The sequence below is a fragment of the Strongylocentrotus purpuratus genome, unplaced genomic scaffold, assembly GCF_000002235.5.
Source record: "Strongylocentrotus purpuratus isolate Spur 01 unplaced genomic scaffold, Spur_5.0 spur5_scaffold_15, whole genome shotgun sequence".
In the NCBI taxonomy this organism is placed as follows: Eukaryota; Metazoa; Echinodermata; class Echinoidea; order Camarodonta; family Strongylocentrotidae; genus Strongylocentrotus; species Strongylocentrotus purpuratus.
This window is the reverse complement of record NW_022145600.1, coordinates 31,642,116-31,666,177: the sequence shown is the minus strand read 5'-3', so window position 1 is coordinate 31,666,177 and position 24,062 is coordinate 31,642,116. Positions and strand designations below refer to the sequence as shown.

At 35.6% G+C, this 24,062-nt stretch overlaps 2 protein-coding genes across 2 annotated transcripts; both read right to left on the bottom strand.

Annotated features, from left to right (window-relative positions):
- Nucleotides 1-1,328: 1,328 nt before the first annotated feature.
- On the bottom strand, nt 1,329-11,073 carry LOC105436555. The gene is made up of 9 exons (XM_030986203.1): nt 10,938-11,073; nt 9,645-9,829; nt 8,788-8,953; nt 7,724-8,268; nt 6,817-6,915; nt 4,980-5,109; nt 4,182-4,265; nt 3,344-3,490; nt 1,329-2,475 (listed from the first exon to the last, which is right to left on the bottom strand). Exons 1-9 carry the CDS (start codon nt 11,037-11,039, stop codon nt 2,332-2,334), a joined length of 1,602 nt encoding a protein of 533 aa, XP_030842063.1. The 5' UTR covers nt 11,040-11,073; the 3' UTR covers nt 1,329-2,331.
- A 5,430-nt stretch (nt 11,074-16,503) lies between these two features.
- On the bottom strand, nt 16,504-22,505 carry LOC105436554. The gene is made up of 8 exons (XM_030986202.1): nt 22,321-22,505; nt 21,518-21,677; nt 20,974-21,158; nt 20,480-20,575; nt 19,615-19,738; nt 18,968-19,051; nt 18,263-18,400; nt 16,504-17,655 (listed from the first exon to the last, which is right to left on the bottom strand). The coding sequence occupies exons 3-8, from the start codon at nt 21,129-21,131 to the stop codon at nt 17,254-17,256; spliced, it is 1,002 nt and encodes a 333-aa protein (XP_030842062.1). The 5' UTR covers nt 21,132-21,158; nt 21,518-21,677; nt 22,321-22,505; the 3' UTR covers nt 16,504-17,253.
- Between the last annotated feature and the right edge of the window lie 1,557 nt (nt 22,506-24,062).

Below are 24,062 nucleotides of genomic sequence, written 5' to 3'. Positions count from 1 at the left end.
TACAGTAGCATACCTCATCGCTAGAGGTGATTGAACCATGGACAAGTAAACAAGTCGTCAGTGGAACTAGAAAGAAGGCAAATTATCACTATGACTTTAATCTCAAAACTCTCCTTCAAATCATGTTTTCACAAAATATTGCCTTGAATATATAAAATACACAATTTTTTTTTTTTTGTATGTATGTTTTATGTAGGCCTATGTATTTTGTTTGTTAAAGTGGGATGTCTCTATGCCTCACCCCTGCCTAATCTTTTTTTATGAATTTTCTTTATCTAATTCCTTTTTTTATAATTATTCCTTAAAGAATAACAAAGGAGTTGTGAAAACAAAAAATCCATAATTCATCAAGATCATATTTATATACAAAAAGGGTATTCACTTGAATTGTTAAGAGCCTTCCAGATGGAATTCAAAATAAAATGTGCTATTTTTGTAATTTCAGGCGACTTTTTTTTCTTGTTCATCCTCCTCCTCCTCTTCTTCTTTTATCTTTCTTTCTTTCTTCTTTCTCTCTCTCTCTGTCTGTCTGTTCGTCTCTTCTCTGTCTCTGTCTCCCTTTCTTTCTCTCTCTTTCTCTCTCTACCCACTCTCTCTATCTCTTTCTCTCTCTCTTTCTCTCTCTCTTTCTCTCTCTCTCTTTCTCTCTCTCTTTCTCAACACACACACAATTTTCCCACTACTTTTTTCTTATTCATCACCATGTTAGCCAGTCATTCTTACCTACAACGAAGCACAAGTACATTCTTCATTTCTGTTTACTTTGCCATCAACATTCTCGCATATGCTAACATCAAAATAGTCATTTTTTACAGACAATTTTGGAAAATTATTAAAGAATATATACGTCTTTATTGTAATTACAATATAACAAATTCTACTCATGTCATAACAAGTTTTCATTCCATAGATTAATATGCAGTATACCATTCATTCTTGTTCAAAATGATCTTTACATCCCTTCCTACATGTATACATGATATAGACATTGCTATTCCTGAAAAAGTAGTACAATAAATAATACAAGAATAGTACCCTTTAAAGGTAAAGACCAGTATTGGAAACGCCCCAATTTCAAAAAAATGAAATGGAAGCTCTCATAACCAATCATGTGAAAGAATATGTTTTGACTAATACATGATGATAAAAAATTTGCCGGGAAACCGCCTACTAATTCATATATTTGGTAAATTTGTTTCTCTCATGGTCTGTGAGAGATATAGGGTAGTCCCATATACATCTTTCTGTGTATAGTGCTTGTAACTTTACAAAGAATGGGCCAAATTTCTTATCATTTTGATGATACCCATTTTAAATACATTTACATATATACATGTCGTCTCCTCATACCCTTTTTTTTTAAATACATGTATATAAAAACAGAAACTGCAATTTTCTGCAACCATTTATCAAAGTATTGGATGATAACATCTGAGATAAATAACATCATCGACTGAATGGTCTCCTCACACCCGTTTTGAATATACATGTAGTCTCCTCACACCCTTTTTTAATACATTTATATAAAGACAGAAACTGCCATTTCCTGCAACTATTCATTGAAGTATTGGATGAAAACATCTGAGATAAATACCATCGACTGAATGGTCTCCTCACACCCGTTTTTGAATACATTTATATATACATGTAGTCTCCTCACACCCGTTTTGAATACATTCTCTGAGCTTATGTTTTGCTGTCAGTATTTCATGCCCTGTTATAAACACGTTGGGTTCAACATGGTTACAAGGTACCTAATGGCATCTAAACAATACCATTCGCAAGTTATTTCTTTGCAATTACAAAGCGCTAAAACATGTCCTCCATCAAGTATAGGGGAGCTCATACAATAATACAACCCTACAAAAATGAAAGCTAATATAAAAGAAAATATGTGTAAAAACCCAATGTTTACTGACAAAATGTGAACCCTTCATATTTTTCTTGAATTGGTTCGAAGATGTTGAGTGATAGGTTGCTTGTTCTACGAGGTTGTAGGAACAGAAGGGATATCTGGCTGGTGTCTTGGAGAGGCCCTGAGTCACCCACACTGAATAGTTTCACAGCAATGAAACGGACATTGATATATACAGATCATTGCTCTGTATGCTATGGATGGTACTCATTGCCACAGAGTTCCATCGACAAATCTATTTCTTGACCTTAACTTTCATGGCATTTAACGCTTTCCATAGAACACCAGCATAAGAGTGTTAAATGATGTTCACTGATGTACAGACAGGTCCTGTATAGGAAAAAAATATCTTCAAGTTTAAAAGAAAGATCTTCTAGTTTTCGAAGAAAGATCTTCTGATTTTTAATCGTGGACTACTATTCATCCACCATATTATGTGCTTGCTCGTCGTGCGTATCATCATCCTCTTCGGCCAAAGCGTCCAGCAACGACTGTGGAACAAGACGAATCGTTAGATATCCCTTTGAGGTATCAAGAGCTTCTCTCATACTAATTGCAATCTGAAGACAAATAAATAAACCAGAAAATAACATGAGGCGCTGCCGGAAATTTTGAACGGGATGGGGGAATAATTTACTGACATCTTTCATGAAAAATTCCAATAAGCAAACAACAAAAGTCTTGATTTTGTGAAATTATCTGACGAAGGACCACAACAAAGCGTTTTTGCGATATTCATAAAAAATCTGCCGACTAATTTTAAAATTGTCCACCATTTGTAAAAAAAATAATTGCTTACAAACATTATGAAATAAGCGTTTACAAATAAAGCCTACAGAATCTGTAGAGGGTGTGTGACAATCCCACGCTCTCTCCCCTAATAACAACAAAAATAAAATAAAATAAAACTGACAGTCCATTAATCTTGACATTTCCAAGGTCTCCTAAAGATCCCACATTTGTAACTCCTCAAGTTTTTCTTTACACTTTTTTTTTAACAGAGACGAAGAGTATGTTTGTGAGATATATTTGTTTGCTGATTGACTTACAAGTCAATGAAGGATGAATTTTACATGCTTAGTTCCCTATAATGTTCTTTGTTAAAAATGTAATTTGGTACTTCTTTGTTACATGCATGCTATTTTCGCTAGTTCTTTATCAAATGTAATTTCCGATGGCAGACAGAAAAATAGCAAGCGAACAAAACAAATACGAAACTTCTATCTTTAATCATATCACCGAATGATGTTCCCCTCCCCCCCCCCCCCCCCCCCACCGCAGGATATTTGGATGAAATTCTGTCGTATTGGGTGGTGTTTGTGGGGATGTTGGTGATTTTCTTTTTTTAGGATTTGTTCAAGTGGTCTGATTAATGCATTATCATTAAAATGGTGTGCAACGAACATCTTATGAAAATGTTTAAATTACCTGGTCTGGTTGAGAGCCAATGGACACCGGGATGTTGTTAATCTCTGTGATGGTGAGCTTGGATCTCTCTGGCATCTCAGCATAAGTTAGAGAACAATGGGATGTAAATGCTCTGAGAATCAGATCTACTGTGTCCAGTCTAACCGTCTGTGACCGGTAGAGAAAGCAAAAGGTTGAAGAAATGTCATTATAAAATTATCGAATTTGGCCAAAACTAATGTACATTGTTGCCTTTGATAGCCCATCAAATTGGAATTATTTTCCATACCTCTTTTAATGAAATGTTTTTATTTTCTCAGAACTTTATTGATCAATCTAAAGAGTCATAAAGATTGATCAATAAAGTCTTGAGAGCCATAAAATAGTAATCGTATTGTCACAATCATTGCATGGAAAGAGGCAAGAAAAGATTATTCCAGCTTAATGGGGTACAGTGAAGGTTGAATGAGGCGTTTACAAGCAGATTCATTTCTACTAAGCATGATAAGGTTAAAATAATTCATGAATTTCTTAAATAGTTATCTTCTCAGTAGTAAATAGAAGAAGACGATCACGAATCAAAAGTAACATAATTGCTACAAACGTATGAATGTTATATATATATATATTGTAGGCAGCTAAATGAATTAAATAAAGGACACATTTATTCACAGACAGGCTGATGTAAACCAAAACTACTGAAATCACATTGTGAAATAGATGTATATTCAAACATAATACCATGTTATGGCACTGAATGGATTTACGCCTGTTTATGTATTCTGTATATTGAGTTATCAGCTTATGTTTATTCATTCATGGTACGAAGTAGCATTCATTAATTACAAGTATGATATACCTGGGATCCTTTGAAATTGATGATCAGTTCATGTTCTTCCTCTCTCACAATACCTAAAGCGCCTCGTACAATAGTAAGAACTATCTAAATATTTAGAAGGAAATATACAAGCCTATATGTCATCATAATGATATAGGTATAAACATGAAATTGCAAGTAGATAACAAACATCTATCCGTCTCGGAAGAGCATTTAGTCATCAGCAAAAGAATAACATTTACATATTTTCTTTCATTATGACGAAGTTTACAAGAAAGTGGTTTATTCCAGAAATTGTTTTTTTTATTTGGCATTTGAACTAGAATAAAATGTGAGCTTTAATTTTTTTGCTTTTGGATATAATTAGTTTCATAACTTCACAATCAAATTCCATTGCAGCAATTTCACTTCATTTCCTCTACATAAGCTACCTATTTACAAAAGAAGCCAGAAGGATAAAAAGAAGAAGAATGAGAAGAAGAAGAAGAAGAAGAAGAAGAAGAAGAAGAAGAAGAAGAAGAAGAAGAATATGATGAAAAAGAAGAAAAAGGAGAAGAAGAAAGAGGAGGAGGAGGAGAGGAAAATGAGATGAAGAAGAAAAATACGAAGAATACTAAGAAGAAGAAGAAGAAGAAGAAGAAGAAAAAGAAGAAAAGAAGAAGAAGATGATGAAGAAGATGGAGAAGAAGGGAATATGACGACGAAGAAGAAGGAGGGGTGGAGGAGGAGGAAGTGGAAGAGAACATGCACATAGAAGGAACAAGTGGTCTCAGATTTGAAAAATAAAATCATGACTAATGTTTGCAATATATTACGAACCGTCTTTTCGGGCGATGTTTGGATGAGCTTGGTTATTTCTCGGGCGTTCATCGGGCGACCTTGGTCATTCATCATCACTATTTTATCTCCAACATGTAGGTGCCAAAGAGGAGTTGCCAATTCCTTTACACTTCATAATCATAAGCATAAATTTAAAACAAAAGGTGAACCACCTAATTATGGATGCCAAAGACCATTCTAATTCCGGAAGAAATTCAATAATTACAGATTAAATCTGCTTACTAATTTCATACATATTCCTTATACGAAAGATGTTCTTGAAGGCTTAAAAGCTTGTCAGAGGCATGTCAGACATTTAAAAATTACATCTATTTAGATGCCATGATGAATAGCAAGTGAATTATATAGTTCAAAAGTTAGGGGTAATGAAGAATGCGTTAACTGAAATATGTGTCTATTCCAAAAGGTGATCGTATAAAGACTGTCAACTCGGTAATGTGTTGTAAAATTGTGATCAAAATTAAAATGAAAGGGCAATAACTGTAAAGGCGGTGAACATTTGGGAAATTCCCGGATTTGCTTTGGCATTTAATAGAAGTCACGCATTCTGGAATTGATTATTTTTTACAATGAAGGTAATGAATATTTTTTCGGGGCATACTTCCCGAATTCATCGAACCCAATTACCTCATTAAACATATAACAGCTTTATTATCTTTTTAAACAATATGCAATGTAGTTTGCTCACCATTGTCTATTTATTTTTAGGTTTCTATTTACCATGTAAATATTAAAAAATTTCATCGCTAAAAGCAATGACAAAAGTAGGCCCTTGTAAAGCTTATGAATCCCCAAAACGCACATTCTGGAATGCTCTCCAGGAAGGGAAGATTTTGCATACAATGTGTATCGGAATAAATCTGATAAACGAGAGAATACAACATACTGAATTTTATGGGGAAATGATAACCGTGTTAATGATTATGAAATAGTCTCATACCTATTTCTTAAAGATCTTTCTAGTGGTCCACGTAAGTGATTTCCATAGATGATCGAAGTGCTTTCTGACTTCAATAGAGTACAGTGTACAAATGCTGATTTTGAACAGGACCATTACAGTGAACAAAAAGATCTACCTAAGAGGGTCGTTTCAATCAACATGACAAATAACTAACAACATAGTTAGTTATGAAATTATCATCGAAGATTGATGATCCAGTAAAGAAGAATAACTGATTATTATGAGATTAAATTCTTTAAAAATAAATATAACAAATCTGTATAACAAGTTTAATAAATCTTACTGAAAAAAACACTTTACACAGCTATAGGGTGACAGAACTACACAAATAAGTTGTATAACGAGATTTAATGTTTATGATATTTTTGAAAACTAATATTTGAAATGTAAGAGTACTTCAAGAGCGATTTCAAATTTAATTTTATGCAACATTTATATCAACAATTGGAAATAATAAGCTTACAACCTAATATTCTCTTTTAATGTAACTCACCCTCACCTTGATAAGAATAATACGTATGATTATTATTATTATTATGATAATAATACTACAACAACAATAACAAGAAAACAACAACAAATAACAACAAAAAGAGCAACTATTACTATAATACTACTACTACTACTACTACTACTACTTCTACTACTACTCCTACTACTCCTACTACTACTTCTACTACTACTATTACTGTTGCTGCTGCTGCTACTCCTAATGCTAATAATAATACCAACGAAAACACAATAATTACAACCACAACAATAACCAGAACCACTTCGTCTATTTATAGGGGTCATTCACCCTTGACTTGTAACCAGGTAACCTTGGACATGCAGTATGAAAGGGTCCTTACTTACATAACATCGCCTCCACAGTCTTTGACTTTCAGTTTCTGCAGATCTGAAAGGGTGCACTCCTTCTCAACCGAGTTCTTGGCCAAGTCTGCGAGTGTTGAACTAATGGGAGGGAGAGAGAGAGAGAGAGAGAGAAAGAGAGAGAGAAAGAGAGAGAGAGAGAAAGAGAGAGAGAGAGAGAGAGAGAGAGAGAAAGAGAGACAATTATACAAAATGAAGGAAAATTCAAAGGGATTGGATAACTTTGCCTCAGATTCTTTATTTTTTTTTAATTGATTTTGCTTATGCTACAATCATAGTTATAAACCTGTAGGTCAGTCAAGAACCCCATGTGTTTTACTAGCCAATCGCCTGTCTGATTATCAAGATATTTACGATTGGAATTAGAAATTTTAGAATTCGTTTTCCTAACGGTTTTTATAACACTACAGTCCATTGGGGAAAATGACTATGGTAAAACCGGTCACTCAAAGACTCTTACTTTTTGGAGGCCCTTTATGATAATTTTCAAGCGCAATTTTTATAGGACCTCAATATTACACCATATCACAGACACAGATAACACGTAGGGCCATGTATCTCAGATTGTATTTGTTAAACGATGCCTTTAAAGGTGAGGAATACACAGAGGACAATGAAAGATCAATAATACTGGACTATATTGTATACTTTAAATTGTACTTGCATGAAAATGAAAATGTATAATGAATTATTATTACACTTTATGTACTACATACACTGTGCGATATTTACTTATGTTTTCATTTCAAATGAAGTTGTACTGCTATTTTTATGCATTTATCAGAAACAGTGCCAGAAAGGGACTTATTTGATGCGAAATGTACATTCTTTGTTAAAGTTTTGTCCATGACCACTAAACTTCTTATGTATAATGATAAGAATTACACACATGCTATCATCATCACGTGATCGCAAGCTTGCAGGACCGGAATAAGTGTGTGCATCATCACAATCGTCTGTCTCACTCGTCTCAATGGTAAAGCTTGGGACTAGCTCTTCGATCGGTGAACCCGGTGCAGAAGGGGGAGCTACCGGAGGAGCTGGAGGAACTTCCGGACGACCTTCAAGAGGAGATTGTTGGGGAGTTTCAAGCGGAACTTCTTGGGGAGCTTTAAGAGGAACTTCTTGGGGAGCTTCAAGCGGAACTTTTTGGGGAGCTTCAAGCGGAACTTCTTGGGGAGCTTCAAAAGGAGCTTCTTGGGGAGCTTCAAGATGAGCTTCTTGGGGAGCTTCAAGGGGAACTTCTTGGGGAGCTTCAAGGGGAACTTCTTGGGGAGCTTCAAGGGGAACTTCTTGGGGAGCTTCAAGAGGAACTTCTTGTGGAGCTTCAAGAGGAGATTCTTGGGGAGCTTCCGGGGTAGATACCGTACCAGCTGGAAGAGTTTCTTCGAGACTTTCAGGTGGATTTTCAACTTGTTCAGCATCTGAATCAACCTGCTTCAAACGGAACACATTCAATAATTTTTCAATAAAGTCTTCAGTATTAGAAAAATGAATCTCCAGAGAAATTGACTTTAATTAGTTATGAATTTGTATTGATCTTTATATTATTCTGGCGAGCAGAACAGAAAGAATTTAGCGAGCATGGAAATCTGATGCGCAGAAAAGTAGGTCTTCACTTCATAATTATGAAACGAACTGTGAGTCAAGAGGACTAGCTCATTGCGACAACCTGTAATTTTGATATTCAATGCTGGTGGATTGGGGGCCATACTAGCCCGCATCATGCACCTAATTCATTCAGAAGGAATATCGAATATTTTAAGTACACAAAGAAAAATGCTTCCACCCCTTTCAAATGTTTAACCCATAAGGAAACTTTAAAATCTGCCAACCATTCATTTATTTTTGCCTGTCAAACATTTTTTTTAAATCTCAAAATTTTCTTTTCTCAAACGTGCCCCCTCCCCCGTTCTGTGTGCAAAATCCTGGTCCACCACTGCTTACACTCACCTGTTCAAAGACGAAATCAGAAAAGGTTGATTGAGTTATTGCCCTCCTCCTCCAACGATTCGCTGCTGCTGGTAGCTCAGACCTCACTCTCCGTAAGACAGGGTTAGGTTCATATGGTTGGCCAGTATATCGACAGAGTGCCTCCTGCCATTCGTCTGTTAATCTCCTACAATGGAAAATTGCACATAAAATCAACATTCCCCCTTGGCTTATATCAAGTTATGTTTCTAAATTATGATATGTTTTGTGATTTAATGATAACAATATTGCTAGCGAAGTTCAACTCAGAATGGGTTCCCGAAGAGCTCTACGTACAAAAGTAATAAACATGTACATTTTATAGAAATAAATAAGATTTCATCATTGTTCTACCACGCACTGTGATTTTATTCATTGCTCAAGAATCTAGATAGGCTTTGGTTTGTTAGTCTTACGTACTATGTTTTCTTCGAGTTCGAGCTATCTCTTAAAAGTAATGAAAGACCCCCAAAATGTGAGACCCTGTTTTGTTTTATTTTGTATTATTTATTGTTGTTGCTTATGTGAAAACTTCTCCTAGGTGCCTGGGAAACCTCCTAGATAAAGGCTTGTATGGACAAAATATATTTCTATGTAATAATCACAAAACCATTGTTTAATCTATCATTATTTTTTCGTAATGCATAAGCCATTAAAAAGACCGCACAAATTAACGTTTTTCTTTCTATTAGCGTTTAGAGTCGGAAATTTTCTTGTTCAGATACTTTGTTTGAACAGGTTGGTACCCTGCATAGGCTGAAAAAGAGGAAGAAGGAGAAGAAGAAAATGGGGATGGGAGAAGAAAAAAGATGTTAATGCTCTTTCTCTAAAATTCTTACTTCGAGTCAAATTCCAAGAATATAACCGTACGACCACCGGGTCCACATCTTAGAATGAGTATGTTAGTCCCTCTTCTCTTCTCGACTTTCACCACAGTGGCAGTCGTATTGTGATGAGGTTTAGCACTCTCGTAGAAGTTGAGTCGACCCCCTTGTAACTCACAGCATTCTTCACATTTGTTTTGCTTTACAAAAGGTTTTAAAAGATATGAAGAAAGGTAATGTCAACTAGCAGTAACACTGCAAATAAGCTCTCTTTTTCAACATAATGAGTTGACAAAATACTTGAAACAAGTAACCAAACCGAGTAATTTTTGTTTCTATTTATTTTGGGGGTTAACATATTCTCTAACACTTTTGCGTTCTTATGAAGGTACCTTTTTGTAACTTTTCTTTCCTTAAAAATGATTTGATCATTTATCTCCATTTCTAGCCTCATACAGTTTGAATTCTCTATCAAACAGAGATAAATGAAAATAATGCAATTATCAAAAGTACAAGAATGCCAGAATTATTTGTAACATGATAACATTTTAACATCAATTTTTCTTTAAATTAGACAATGTAGAATGAAGAGGTAATCTAAGTCTGTTATGCCTCTAACTTGGAGTTAGTGTTTATGCTTGGGTTCTCTTAACACCGAACTGTTGCTTACGAATAATTCTTATCGTAATTCATCGAAGTATGGTATCACAAAAGAAAAAATATGTTAACAAAAGAGGAGTTGCGTTGGCTCAGTCGGAACAGTGGGTTCGAATCAAACCATGGACCTACTACCAACCCTTTAAAAAAGGTTATAAAAGATATGAAGAAAGGTACTGTCAATTAAGAGTAACACTGCGAATAAGCTCTCTTTTTCAACATAATGAGTTGACAAAAGAGGAGTTGCGTTGGCTCAGTCGGAAAAGTGGGTTCGAATCAAACCATGGACCTACTACCAACCCAGGCGTATGACTGAAGTCTGCGTTGTGTGTTAACGTGCCCTCCGCTGTTTCATAGATGCAGGCTATATGTTACAGTGGAAAACACTCCATCCCTCGGATAAGACGTTAAATTGAGGCCCCGTGTAGAGGAGAGTCGCCACCTTTGCACCTTAAGAACCCACTGCACATTAAGAGTAGGGGGAACCCCAGTGTAGTGGTCCACCTGTACAACCCCAATCGGTTATTCCGGGAAGAGAGACCTGAGGGTTACATTGATTTAGTTCGCTTTTCGCCTTCTAGGTACAGGTGACATCAATACTTAATGATAACTTTTTTTTAATGTATATGAAAGAAAGATAGTAAATCTTACCTCGAAGTGATCTCTTGAGTAAGCCATGCTGTCATTTCCGTATGATTGGAATCTCTTTATGATAGCACTCTTCTCAGCTCGGTTTGTCACTAACTCCGCCATTCTAGATTTTAGATGGAATTTAGCATTTATGTTATCCCTTTTCTTTCTTTTGAATAAGAGTAGGAAACCGAAGAGGAAAAAAAGAGTTGGAGTTTATGACGATAGGAGAAAAGGAATGAGCCAGAGTAATAAACAACAATATGAAAAGAAGACAAAGACGACGACAACGAAGAGGAAGATAAAGAAGAAAGAGAACAAGAAGAAGAAGAAAAAGAACAAAATGAACAAGCCCAAGAATAACAATAACAAAGGGAGCGTGGAAGGGAAAGAAAAAAATACGACGACAACAAATATGAAGAACAAGAACAAGAACAAGGAGATGAAGAAGAAAAAGAAAAGAAAAAGAAAAAGAAGAAGAAGAAGGAGGAGGAGGAGGAAAAGGAGGAGGAGAATAAAAAGGAGAAGGAAAAGAAGAAAAGAAGGAGGAGAAGAAGAAGAAAAGGAGTTTAGGAAGCAGAAGAAGAAGGAGATAAGGAGGGCGAGAAGGGGGATATAAAGAAGAAGAGAATGAAAGGTAATAATGAGTTTAAAAGAAAAGAAGTTTGGAAGGAGAAGGAAATAATTTGAGTAAACATGAAACAAGACTTCGACGAAAATCTTTTTGTTTAAATATATAACGAAGTAGAAGGAGGAATGGGAAAAGTAAATCAACTAAGCAGAAATGAGCCAGAGGATAAAAAAACATGGAATGGATGAGAGAGAGAGAGAGCGAGCGAGAGAAAGTGAGAGAGAGAAGGGGTTAAACTGCGGGACTATATGCGAGACATGAACATAATTTTTTTATTTTTAAACAAATAAAAATTGAGGCAGTTTATCAACAGCGAATGAATTATTGAACACTGAGATCAATCAATAAAATTTAGAGCAAAATATAATTCGGAAATGCATAACATTATGTACGTCATTGTGACCATGATCTTATCAATATTGACACAATTCAGTCGTTTATTTGGCAAAGATATGGCAAAACATTTAAAATCAAAGCGAATATAATCATGTTTCCCTATCTTTTTAGAACATTAAAATAATGATCGCATTTATAAGAGTTTTAATATCTTTCTCGTCACAACATTTTAGAATTTGAAAATAAAAAACATTGACAATAAAAGCCGCCGGATAAGACCAATGAGTGATTACATTAGTAACTCCTTGCAGGGTGTACATGTATGAGTAATCCAGAACAAGGAGAGAAGTTAAAGATTTTTAACATTGTATAATGTAGTAAGAGGAAAAAAACAAGGCGTGTTAAAGGTACTATGTCCCATTTGCAGCCAAAATCAAATTCTGAGAACTTAGCAGGAATTAAAATATGTCACGTATTTCCTATCAGTAAAATTATAACGTTATCAGTGTCCTATATTATTCAAATTCTAGATTTCACTGTCAGACACCATGGCCCGAATTCACACAGCAAGGTTTGAGCTCAGACCAAGGTTTGAGGTCAAACTTCCTTTTGTTTCGCCAAACCTCCTTTTGTTATTTACAAACCAGGTTTGTAAATAACAAAAGGAGGTTTGGCGAAACAAAAGGAGGTTTGACCTCAAACCTTGGTCTGAGCTCATACCTTGCTTTGTGAATTCGGGCCAATGAGTGACTGACTGACTTCGTTTTTTTCTGTGGTAATACCCTACATAAAATGAGCTGTAATGGTACATGAGCATGTGTCTACATCAGGCGCGTGGGGGGGGGGGGGGGGGGGGGGGGGTTACCCCCCCTTGAGTTTTTTTTAAGTGTATGATTTGTGTATGTTTTTTTGAGAAACCCCCCACCCCTTTTGAGTATTTTTTTTTCATAAAAAATATCATAAAAAAAGGTGACCTAACCCCCCCCCCCCCAACGGGACAAAATGTCAAATTTTCAAATTTCCGATTTTCGATTTTTTTTTTGGGGGGGGGGGGGGAAGTGTCCGCTTACCAATCCCCCCCCCCCCCCCTCGCTTATTCAGCGGCTGGCTGAGTCGTTGCAAAATTTGGGGTCCAGTTTTAACCCCCCCCCCCCTTGAAAAAATCATGCGTACGCCACTGGTCTACATCAATAACCCACTTCTTGTAATGACCAAAATTAAACTGATTGAATCTTTGCGCAGCACACAACGTACGGCCATTCGGTACAAGGGTCTAAAAACCAGACTATTAATAAAATAATTGCAATCACTTAAGTCAATTCGACAACTTATGCTCGTTTCCCACTAAAAGAAATTTTCAAGCCCTTTCGCTATGAGGGAAGTTCTATATTAGTATTATCTTTCAAATGCCGTTGGAATTCAACCTTTTCATTTTTTGTCCTGCAAATTGGACATAGGGCCTAGTACCTTTTAATAGAATATATTGTATATTGTAATTGTATCCAAATATACATATGTGAGATATTTCATTATTACGACCACAATTCTAATGAATTTTAATATAATTTGTGTTAAATCTGAAAAGGAACGCCAGATCGCGGAAGTGTGGAACCCACCTATTGGCCGGTTCTTCTACCCCGGCAGCTTGGCGCACATTCATCTACGAGTTTCGCCTTGAATTCCCGAACACTTTGCCGATAACTCACAGTCTGTGACAAGACTTGTCAGTGAAAAATCAAACACAGACTATACCGAAGCAACGCAAAGCAAAATATGTAAATAAAGATTAAAAAAACTAAATAACTTGAACATAATAATGGAGGTAAATAGGAATAGTGGTCAATCAAATCTATGCAGCAGGTCTATATTATGAAATCTGTTATAATTTAGAAGTCATTATTCACGAATTCACGAAATAGGCCTAAAATTGTGATTGTTTTTTAGACATATTAAATGATCTAAAACGAATGAATAACACAACACAAAAACATAACTACACAATTTAAATACCTGCTCGATCTTTAAAAACTGTTTGATACAAGGTGTTAGTCCAGCCGCAAGTTTGAAACCAATGTCAAGTACTATTATTCAATAATTAACTTCCGAAATCACACTGTTTCACATTTTACATGACGCACAGCTCCAAAGCACCAAAAAACGATCACCTATGGTATCCGTATTAAATCCAATGTGTTTATACGATAGAATTGAGACACCTGATAAATGATATTACTCTAGAATTCTGGTTTTGCCACTAACCCTACGGCTTAAAGGGGAAGAGGAAGTGCAAAAAATGTTATTGGACAGTCCTTGTTTGCATGGTGCTGTATGGATAGTTACCGCTATTCAGGGAGTATGATTGTCAACAAACATGACGTGGGCTACTGTCCGTTTACGCGTTGAATAGTAGGATAATAGTCTTCACTATTTTTTTTTTTCTTAAATAGAATTTTTCTTGCTTTATTTGAACGGAGATAATGTTCAAATAACGAAAGGCGAACCATCGTAATAATTTCTGCAATAGCTTTCAAATATTCTGAATTAGGAAATGGCTAGAAAATCTCAGGCGATGTCCTATTTAGGCACATGCACCGAAGCAGAAATCGTTTGAGAAGACCAAACGATTAAATTTAATTAATGGAACCATATACATTTAAAAGCAAAATATACAATAGAATACATAAAACTTACATAATACAAAGCAGATATACGTTCGGGACCATGAAGAAGCAAATTTCTTGTAAAAAGGGCCCCCACATCAAAAAAATTGAATTCAAAATGATTAAGTTAACATGCACACACACGCACAACACACGAGAAGAAAGGAGTTTTATAATTCCTAATCACAAATTTCCCATACAAAGGAGTTCATAATTCTGAAAATGAAACGGGGTTCTAATTTTAGAGATATGAACCTCCGGAACTATGAACTTTTTTTTAATCGGTATCATGAGATCAGTCACATTTTCAGAATTATGTACCCCGTTCAAATTTCGGAATTACATTTCGGAATTACGAACCTTCGAAAAAAAAAAAGGATTTTGTTTACATCTGGTATAAAGGGTTATAGAATAGGATAATTAGATACTGTGTGAAATTACGAGTACTATAACATTTGGCGATTAACAACAAAGTATATATAAACCCCTCTATTTAAAAAAAAGTATTATCCGCTCAATCGATAATAAGAGGGTGCATTTCATTAAACTCTACCGACAGCGATAATTTTTTCAAATAACCAGTATTTTTCTGCAGCCATGGCGACGGTTGATTTCATTCAACCTACCACCCCCTCCCCATCCCGCGCGCCAAATTGTGCTCGGGGCCAAAACTGATAAAATAACAACTATAAGAATATAAACACAGACAACGTCAATTCAGGTAGTAAAAAAATAATATTTATTACATTATGTGATATAATCACGCTGAATATAAACTTATATATATCATGTACATGTAATAATTTAATTGGCAAAAATAGAAAGGTAGCGAGAGTGAAAGAGAGAGGGGGGGTTGGGGAAGACTCAATGTCTGATATTTAACCTCCAATAGTATAATTATATACTACATCGCATCCTACCACAGCCTATCAAAGTTTCTTTTTTGTACTGAAAGTAATATTACATACTGACTGAACGAGTGACCGTTGTAATATGAGATGACTAACTAGAAATCATACAATAACCTATGCGAAGTATATGATTTATTATTTACACACCTAAATTACAGATAAAATATTTACACACGTAAATTACAGATCAAATATTTACACATAAACCCTGATGAAAGCCAACATGTAACTGGTACATGTATATACGTAATACTTGTAACTCATTATGACGGTTTACATGAGACCATAAGGCCTCGATACAATCATATTGATAACACAATGTGCAATATAGTATGCTCTTTGTCCTCAAGGCTAGTCACTGCAGATATGGCAATCATATTGCAATAATAAATAAAAAGTAAAATCCAAAGGACGGTGGTCGAAGAATAGGACCTAGGCCCCGTTTCAAAAAAATTGTTATCAATAACAAATGATAAATTTCTATAACAAATTCGCTCTCAGCCAATCAAAAAGTTATCGTAACTTGTTATTGATAACAAGTTTATGAAAGAGGGCAGTGATTTATGGTGACAGTGTTAATGAAACGCCTCGTGATGATACAAAATGTTACTATCGATTAGGTGATAATGAGTAATGTAGTATGTTAAGACATGTAAGATGGAAGTATCAATTTGGAGTAAGAACGAGCCACAACCTTACATGTACATGTACATGAGAATCATATGGGATTTGTACGGTATATGCTACAATTTATATGGTTTATGATAATCGAATCGACAAATCGATAAAATGCAGGATCGACATATTGATTTTATTTTTCAGATTTACGAACAGAGGTTCCAAAATCATTTCTAACAACAACAACGTCGACGACAACGTCAACAAAAAATTAAAACAAGAACAACATAAAACAACGACAACATAAAACAAGAACAATAACAAAAACACTACCTTTGGATTTTACCAACACGAATCCAAAAACAATATCCAAACTTGTCGACAGAAATAATAGGAGAGGGGTTTTGGTATCAACCCCCCCTCCCCTCCCGCACCCACCGATACCTTCTTAAATGTAATACATGTAGCAAGATTGAGGTCGAGAGTTGGGGGTTTTACACACCCCTCCCAGTTGATAAACAAATTATCCTGCATAATGACTAAATATTTATTTACTTCTCAATGTAAAATCATCAAGAACTCAAAATAATGTTATTGTACAAATTAGTTCAAGTGTATAATTACATGAAAGCGTGTAAATAAGAAGCCATTTAAAGCTTAAAATTGGTTGTTTGTCCTTTGGTTTTCAATTTTATGTGACGCATACATTTTAGAGAGTAGCCTACCCCTCCTTGTATCCCGATTGTGAGGAATTTATGCTTGGTGCATACAGTGCATTGCAAATTGATCAATTAAGCAAGGATATAGAATTACTTACTATAAGAGCCTTATCGAATAAAGCATGACATTAATGTTTATGATGAATGCAGTAAACCATTATCTATTTTAATGTGTTGTGAGAAATATCAAAATGATATTTCATTTCATTTCATTTCATTTCATTTATTTATTCAAACACGGTAATTCTCTCAGCCTAAACGGTTGGTTTTTCAGAAAATCCGTCTTAACTGAATGTGCTGCTTTGTAACATCGCTGGTAGAGTCCACTATCATTTTCCAATTTCATTTCATTTTATTGATTCATTTAAACACGGTAACTCTCTCAGCCTAGACGCTTGGATGAACAGGAAGCATTGTTTGCGAGCACTTATTGTTTTTTGTTCTATTTCTTCAGAGATATCATCACTCTACATCGGTGAAGACCTTCCCCAAAGGTCTCTTTGGGGATCTCGATTTGTTACCATGATTACGCAATATCACTTTCGTGCTGTCGGTACTACTACTTGAAGAAGAATCCTCTGGGGCAGCAGCAGTGGGACCTTCCACATCAGGCGAACTTGAAGATTTGTTTCGAGCAGGAATGATCTGCGAATCAACGGGGGTCTTCGGAGTGATGATAGGCCCGCCTCTGTTGCCACTGCCTGGACTCGACTGATCACTGCCGGTCACCACTTCGCCCGATGACCCAAGTCCTTGGCCGATGCATATCCCCTTGAGTTGATCCAACGCTCGACGGAGACATTCTGGTTGGAGGTGAATCACCGTAGGGGTTTCCTGAAGGATTTCCTGGACTTCGTCTTCAACCTTTACCAGAAAGACAAGTAATAAGAATATAACTAAAACGTTTACGTAATATAAAGATAATTACTTTTTAGTTATTTCATTCTGATATCATAAAATTGTTAGGATAATATTTGTTGAAGAATCAAAAAAAATACAGAGATGTGTAAAAAAAAAAATATTATCATCATCAGATCGGGATCAGCCAGAAATGAGTTGCCGTTCACTTTATCGACAACACTTTGATAGATGTACAATTTGTAAAGATATGCTAGTTTACCTGCACAATGTAAAAACTAAAACAATAATGCCTTGCGGTCTTTTATTCATCGAATGGAACTTAAAATCTGATGCAAAATGGGATGGTGACCACAATAATGCTCTGCTTTTCTCGCTTCCATGTTTACCTGATGTTCTTGTTACATGCAATTTTTTTTTATTATGAATTCCTTCGGAATTGCCGTTAGTCCCATATTTTATTGCTACTTCTGGCTTTACTAGTGATCATTATTATGATAAGTAGTAGTGTTAGAAGTAGTAGAAGTAGTAGAATGGAATTATTTGTTCTTCTTTCTTCTTTTTTTCTGTAGCAGGTAGATATAGATTAGTTGGTTGAAATCGAGTTTATTACCACTACTTTTCGGACGTCCGTTTCTTCCGGAAAGTTAGCAGGGTCTGTTACAGACAAAGTTGAACTTTGACCTCCGTTGGTTGTGCAAGCCAAGTGACAGACAGTCCTTACAACATCATGTACATCGCATTGGACCAACTGTTTGAATAAGAAAAATACTAGTTAAGTTAATATATAGTTGCTTCAAGTAAGCTAAAAGGGTAATTTTTAATAAATAAGGATATTTTCCTACATTAAAATCCAGATAATTATTCTGAACTAAAACATTTTCGAATCAGATGAAGAATCCAGATACTTAAAATTGGAAAATGAAAGTGGACTCATCCATGATCATAAACAAATGCGATGTTACAGAGCAGCACATTTAACTTCCATGCAATTTTAAATGTTTAAAGTAGTAAAACTATTTAAGTTTATAAACGCGATAAAAATACATTTGCCCTTTCTGAAATATTCTGAAAAACGGAATATAATATTGTTGCCACTTGATATAAAATATTCCTTACGCAAGCGTACGAGTATGACCAACTTCTTGGTATGACCAGGGAGGTGAGACTTTAACATGGGCACGCAACCGCACACGCATCCAACCCCACGCACACCATCACACACAAACACGAACCCCACCCGCGCATGCTCACGCACATACACCCCCGGCCCACACACAAAGACATAAATTCCTATAAAACTGAATAAGTTTCTTACATCACCGCCCCTCAAATTCATCTGGAAACCCCGTTCTTGTGTTGAGATTGCACATCTTACTCCGTGAGATATACGCAAGGAAACCTAAAGATGAATCAAAGATGAGAAAAGTCACTCTGTATTTGTTAACAAGAACATCAAGAAAAAGGAATGTTAAAAAAAAAACTATGTATGTGAAAACATTATAGAAACGATGAAAACTATAGGCCTACGCGAAGGGGGCACACATTGGAGTTCAGAGATAAATGTGTTTATTTTTTATTGGGGGGGGGCGGAGGGGTCGGGAATGAAACGAAATTCGCTCTATTGATGTTCAACGCTGGGTTTAATTAAGTCAATAGACACTCATTATTGCGACATTGAATGTTGATATAAACGATCTCCATAGAATTATTTCTAACTTCTTTAAGGATATAATTATTGGGGTTTGTAACGAATCAAAGACGGGAGTATGTGTTACACTTATACTGGTTTTCAATCGTCAATGATTAAGTATCACTTCCTTTTGATTTATGACTTCCTGTATTTGTAAACTGATATTAGGGCTACTTTCGAATACTTGGTTATTTGTAATCGGTATCATTTTGCTTTTGCATTTCCGTTCATGACTTCGTGTACTAGGTTTATAACCATTCGAGCTTACAAACCTTTTCGCAGTCGGCTCCTCGGATATATTCGGCCATTGCTCTGGCATCCAGTTTATTTTTAGCGTCGATGGCTAGGATCCGATCTCCGACATGTATTCCAGACCCGGGCTTTGATGATTTCACGCTATTTGGAAGAATGATAATAATAATCTTTCTCTTTTCTCAAATCACATTCACAAAGAGCGGCTATAGTAATGACAACACACTCAAGAGGGGTAGTCGTAGATGTTTGTGTTTTATTCAAAACACGTTACAAGTCATTCGCATATTTTCAAAGTGATTCCTAACGTTTATATTATACATACTACTCAATGATATCACAGCGATTACAAAAAACATCCATATCCCGATTTCACAATGCAGTGTGCGGTGGTGGACATATGGACAAAGAGGAAAGCGACTCTTAGGAACGTTAGGAACCCCCCCCCCCCCAAGGGGGCGGAGGAAAAAGAAGGCTAACGAGCAATCTTTCTGCTTTTAATTAATATTCTAGTTTTGCCCCCCCCCCCTTCTCACACCTTTTTAAGAATCCTGATTTAATTTAATATGATTTTGATTTGTCTTGACTATATTTGATCTGATGTGATTTGATTCGATTTGATTTGGGTTGAGTTGAATTTGCTTTGATTAAATAGATTGGCTTGGAATTCAATTCAATTCAATTCCATTTCGGTTTTATCAAAAATATACCAACTAAAAAGTCCGAAGACTAACAATACTTGGTTCACATTGTGTCATATACAAATGCAGTAAAAATAGTAGATGTTAAAAAATCAGTATTAAGTTAAAGAAGGAAAAACATCTCGAAAAACCCGATTGTAAATTATAAAATGGTATATTGATAGAAATAGAAACAAAGACTAACCAAACTTGCCCATTGTAGTCTACAAGGACAGTGCCCATGAGTTCCTCTATGGCGTATCTTCTTTCTGACGTATCACTCTCCATCGACTGGGAATACCTGTCAAAATAAGCACAAAATACATCTAAACTTCTCATCAATTTACCCTAAAATATTGTTAAGGAATATAGAATCTTTGTAGTCCAAATTTAATTTTAAAGAAATAAAAATATGAGAAACATGATGGCTGAAGTTTTAAATAAAAATTGGTCAGAAAGGCCCTGGAAAAAAACGAAAGTTTTAGATATGAGATGAATAAATCTATGAAAATTTCATATTGGCAATTAGATCTATGGATTATGACGCATTTATAGCTAACTCTCCCGTTTGTTTTACATAATGCTATATGACTATACCATAGAGAGAGAGCTAGAAAGAGAGATAGAGAGAGAGAGAGAGAGAGAGATGGGAGCAGAGGAGAGAGGGAATAAGGGTTTATTGGGAGATTCGGCTCAGACCTGCTATCAATTGATGAATTCAGGCTGCCGGGTTGAGAAATATCCGACGAGTTCGACGAAGACGACGACGACGACGCAGAGCGAACCAACCACGATTCGTCGCTTTCTTTATTTTGTTGTAAAGTTACCGGTTCCGCCATAGTTCTCTCAACCGACATCGGTGTAGTTGTGGCTGCTTCGGGTTTCTAACAAACAAACAAAAATTCTCTTTATTACTCACCGGAGAGTCGTATAGTTTTATCGTATTTCGTATTTACTAATGATTTTGCGGTGAATTTAGCTTAATGAAAATTCAAGATATCATGAAATTAATTTATAATTTTTTCTAGATTCACTCAAATCATTCCCGATATTACTAAACATTTTCATGCATCGTTTTTTTTTCTCCCTGTTATCATTTTGATATTAGTGCTCTCATTCAAAGAAATTATGAGGCTAGGTGAGATAAGATTACACACAATGTCCAAACAAATCTTCAATTTCCTGTAATTACAGAAAAGAAAACTGTAAGATATTATTATTCTTTATATTTAATTTTCCTTACTTTTTGCAGTATGTCTGGAAGTGCAGAAGTCGTTTTGCAAAGTTTCTTTTTATCTCTTGTTGATTTGACTTCTGTACGTACTCTCCTAAATCCAAGAGGGCGATTGTACTCCTGACCAACAAACTTACACAGTGCCTCTTGCCATTCGTCTGCTTGTTTCCTAAATAAAGGCATTACAAAAAAAAACAGATATTGGCTTTAAAAAACGGAACAAAACAAAACAATACAATACTAAAGAAAACAGAACAAAATAAAACAAGGCAAAGCAAAATGGAACAAAACGCAACAAACCAAGGCACTGCATATTAACAAATATTTGATAACGTGTAAAGCGGGTAGTGATTTTCATCTTGATTGTTTTGCAAATGAAAATAGTATCAAACAGACGTGAAATTTAAATTTATACTTTTGAACCAAAATAATGAACAAAGATTTATTCATTTTGAAAAGATATACTGTTCTATACTTCTCCTCTCTGAACCCGACAAAGACACGGCATTCCGAAGGTTTTAAAGTCAATGGTATCATCATAGATATATAATAATTATCAAAAACTTCTTTGTAACATTTAATTGTGTGACGATTGAATAAATAAATCAGACTGACATGTTACAGACGTTTAATATACAGTGTTTAACACTTTCAACATTTTTAAAGGGGAATCCTCAAAGGGATTTTTTGTGCCACAATATTTTGCGATTTCCTTACATTTGTTTTTTTTTTCCATTCCTTTCAATGGGACTGTTTCGTGAGTTATTTGTTTAATCAGATACAACTTTTTCTCAAATTATTTGAAGACTCACTCGGTGTCGAAATCAATGAAAGTTAAGATGCGGCCTCCCGGGCCACACCCTATGATAAGGATATTGGTTCCTGGACGTTTCTCGACAGACACCACTGTGTTAGTTGAACATATACGCTCTTCGGCATCCTTATAACACTTGAGATCCCCGTAATTGTCCAACTCCCAAGTAAAACGCTCCTTTGTGCTCTGTTAAACGAAAAATAATCAAGGAAATGTCGAGTTTGAGGTGACCATTTCATACAATTATTATCAAAATGTACAGGTCTGGAGATCCACAATTTGGGGGATTCATATGGATAGGGATCAAGTTCTTTTGGAGTGTCTAAGCCTCAAAATAGTGAAAATTGGCGCTCGAAATCTAAGTGGAATCTGCCCACCAAAGTACTTCATGAACTATTACTGTTGATTGGATTCTATCTATTCTATTCCATGATTGGAATCAGAGTCAACTAAAAAAGAAGAGATCCCAATAAGTATACCTTCTAAAAATGTATTTCCTCTCCTCGCTAGGGCATAGCTATACCCAAATGGTACGTGCTACATGAATACGAATACTATTGACTTTATCAATATATTCTGATTTTGGTTCTTTTTACAATAAGAGACCCCTGGTAACATTCGCGGAGGTAGCTGTGGCAAGAGTAGATGTGATAAGCCATTTCTGAAATTCTACAGAATAAAGTCAACATAGGCCTAGCTCACGTAGAGACCTTTGTCAGTTTGTGTTTGTTGAAGCTCATGTACATTCACAGTGACAGACAGCTGCCCGGGTGCTAATTTCATATAGTCTTTAAAACAATTACGAAACAAAACGATTTTGTTTATAGACACAAGATTATAAACAAGTATATATTTAGAGACAAACGTAATTGGTTTGGAAGCTTCAATAACAACCATATGAAATCAATATTTGAATTCATTTTGCAATTTGTAAAACAGGAGACTTCCTACATTATCCATCGAGAAATAGTATGGGGATATGTAGGGATACTTTAGTATGGGGTTAAAGATATTATAGGAAAGGATTAAGAAATTGATTGTGAAAAGAGAGTTTCAAGCGAGACAACCCCACCCCCTCCACCCCATTGACTCCTGCCCCTCACAGTGACTAAGGCATTTTATTTAATTCTATTTATTTATTTATTTATTTTGTTATATTCTTGTCTGTGAAGTAGGGTGTCTGACCTACATACACATACATGAAAGCAAAACATACATTAGAAAACAAAATACATAAAACATACACAATATTATTGTACGACACTTGCTCCTGCGACAATATTGTTTTTCCGAGTAAGTTCTTCAAACCTGGCCCCAACTCTTTTCCTTATCCTAACCCTTACCCTAACCCTTAAACCTGACCTAATATCCAATTGCAACCGAAACCCTAACCTTAACCCTGTACCTATGATGAAAGGAAGCCTTGAACATTTGTCGCAGGAAAATGTTGGGTAGCCAGCTAATGATTTAGGAGAGATTGTTCAAAAAATGTTTCGAATGCATACCTGCATAAACTCTAGAGAGAAAGCTGAACTGTTTCGCGAGTTAGCCTGGAAGCCCAACAGCTCTGCTTTCTTCATGATGTACTCGGTTGGTTCAGACATAATGCTACCTGGGCAACTAGACAGACATGTACTGTTAGTTGCTGAGTTACTGTAAGGACAAAGAAAAATGCCAAAATGAATCATAAAATAGATGATTGGTATTCTTAGAACGTACTCTCTTATTGCAGATAAGTTG

Bases quoted from the DNA above. Each gene is read 5' to 3' on its own strand.
- LOC105436555 (XM_030986203.1), bottom strand. From the start codon at position 11,039: ATGGCGGAGTTAGTGACAAACCGAGCTGAGAAGAGTGCTATCATAAAG. The intron at 9,830-10,937 runs GTAAGATTTACT...CCTTTTGTAAAG, and splicing joins ACTCAAGAGATCACTTCGAG to CAAAACAAATGTGAAGAATG. The intron at 8,269-8,787 runs GTGAGTGTAAGC...CGTTTGAAGCAG, and splicing joins CTGATTTCGTCTTTGAACAG to GTTGATTCAGATGCTGAACA.
- LOC105436554 (XM_030986202.1), bottom strand. From the start codon at position 21,131: ATGTCGGTTGAGAGAACTATGGCGGAACCGGTAACTTTACAACAAAAT. The intron at 20,576-20,973 runs GTCTGAGCCGAA...TTATTTTGACAG, and splicing joins AATTCATCAATTGATAGCAG to GTATTCCCAGTCGATGGAGA. The intron at 19,052-19,614 runs GTTTGTAAGCTC...ATTCATCTTTAG, and splicing joins GAGGAGCCGACTGCGAAAAG to GTTTCCTTGCGTATATCTCA.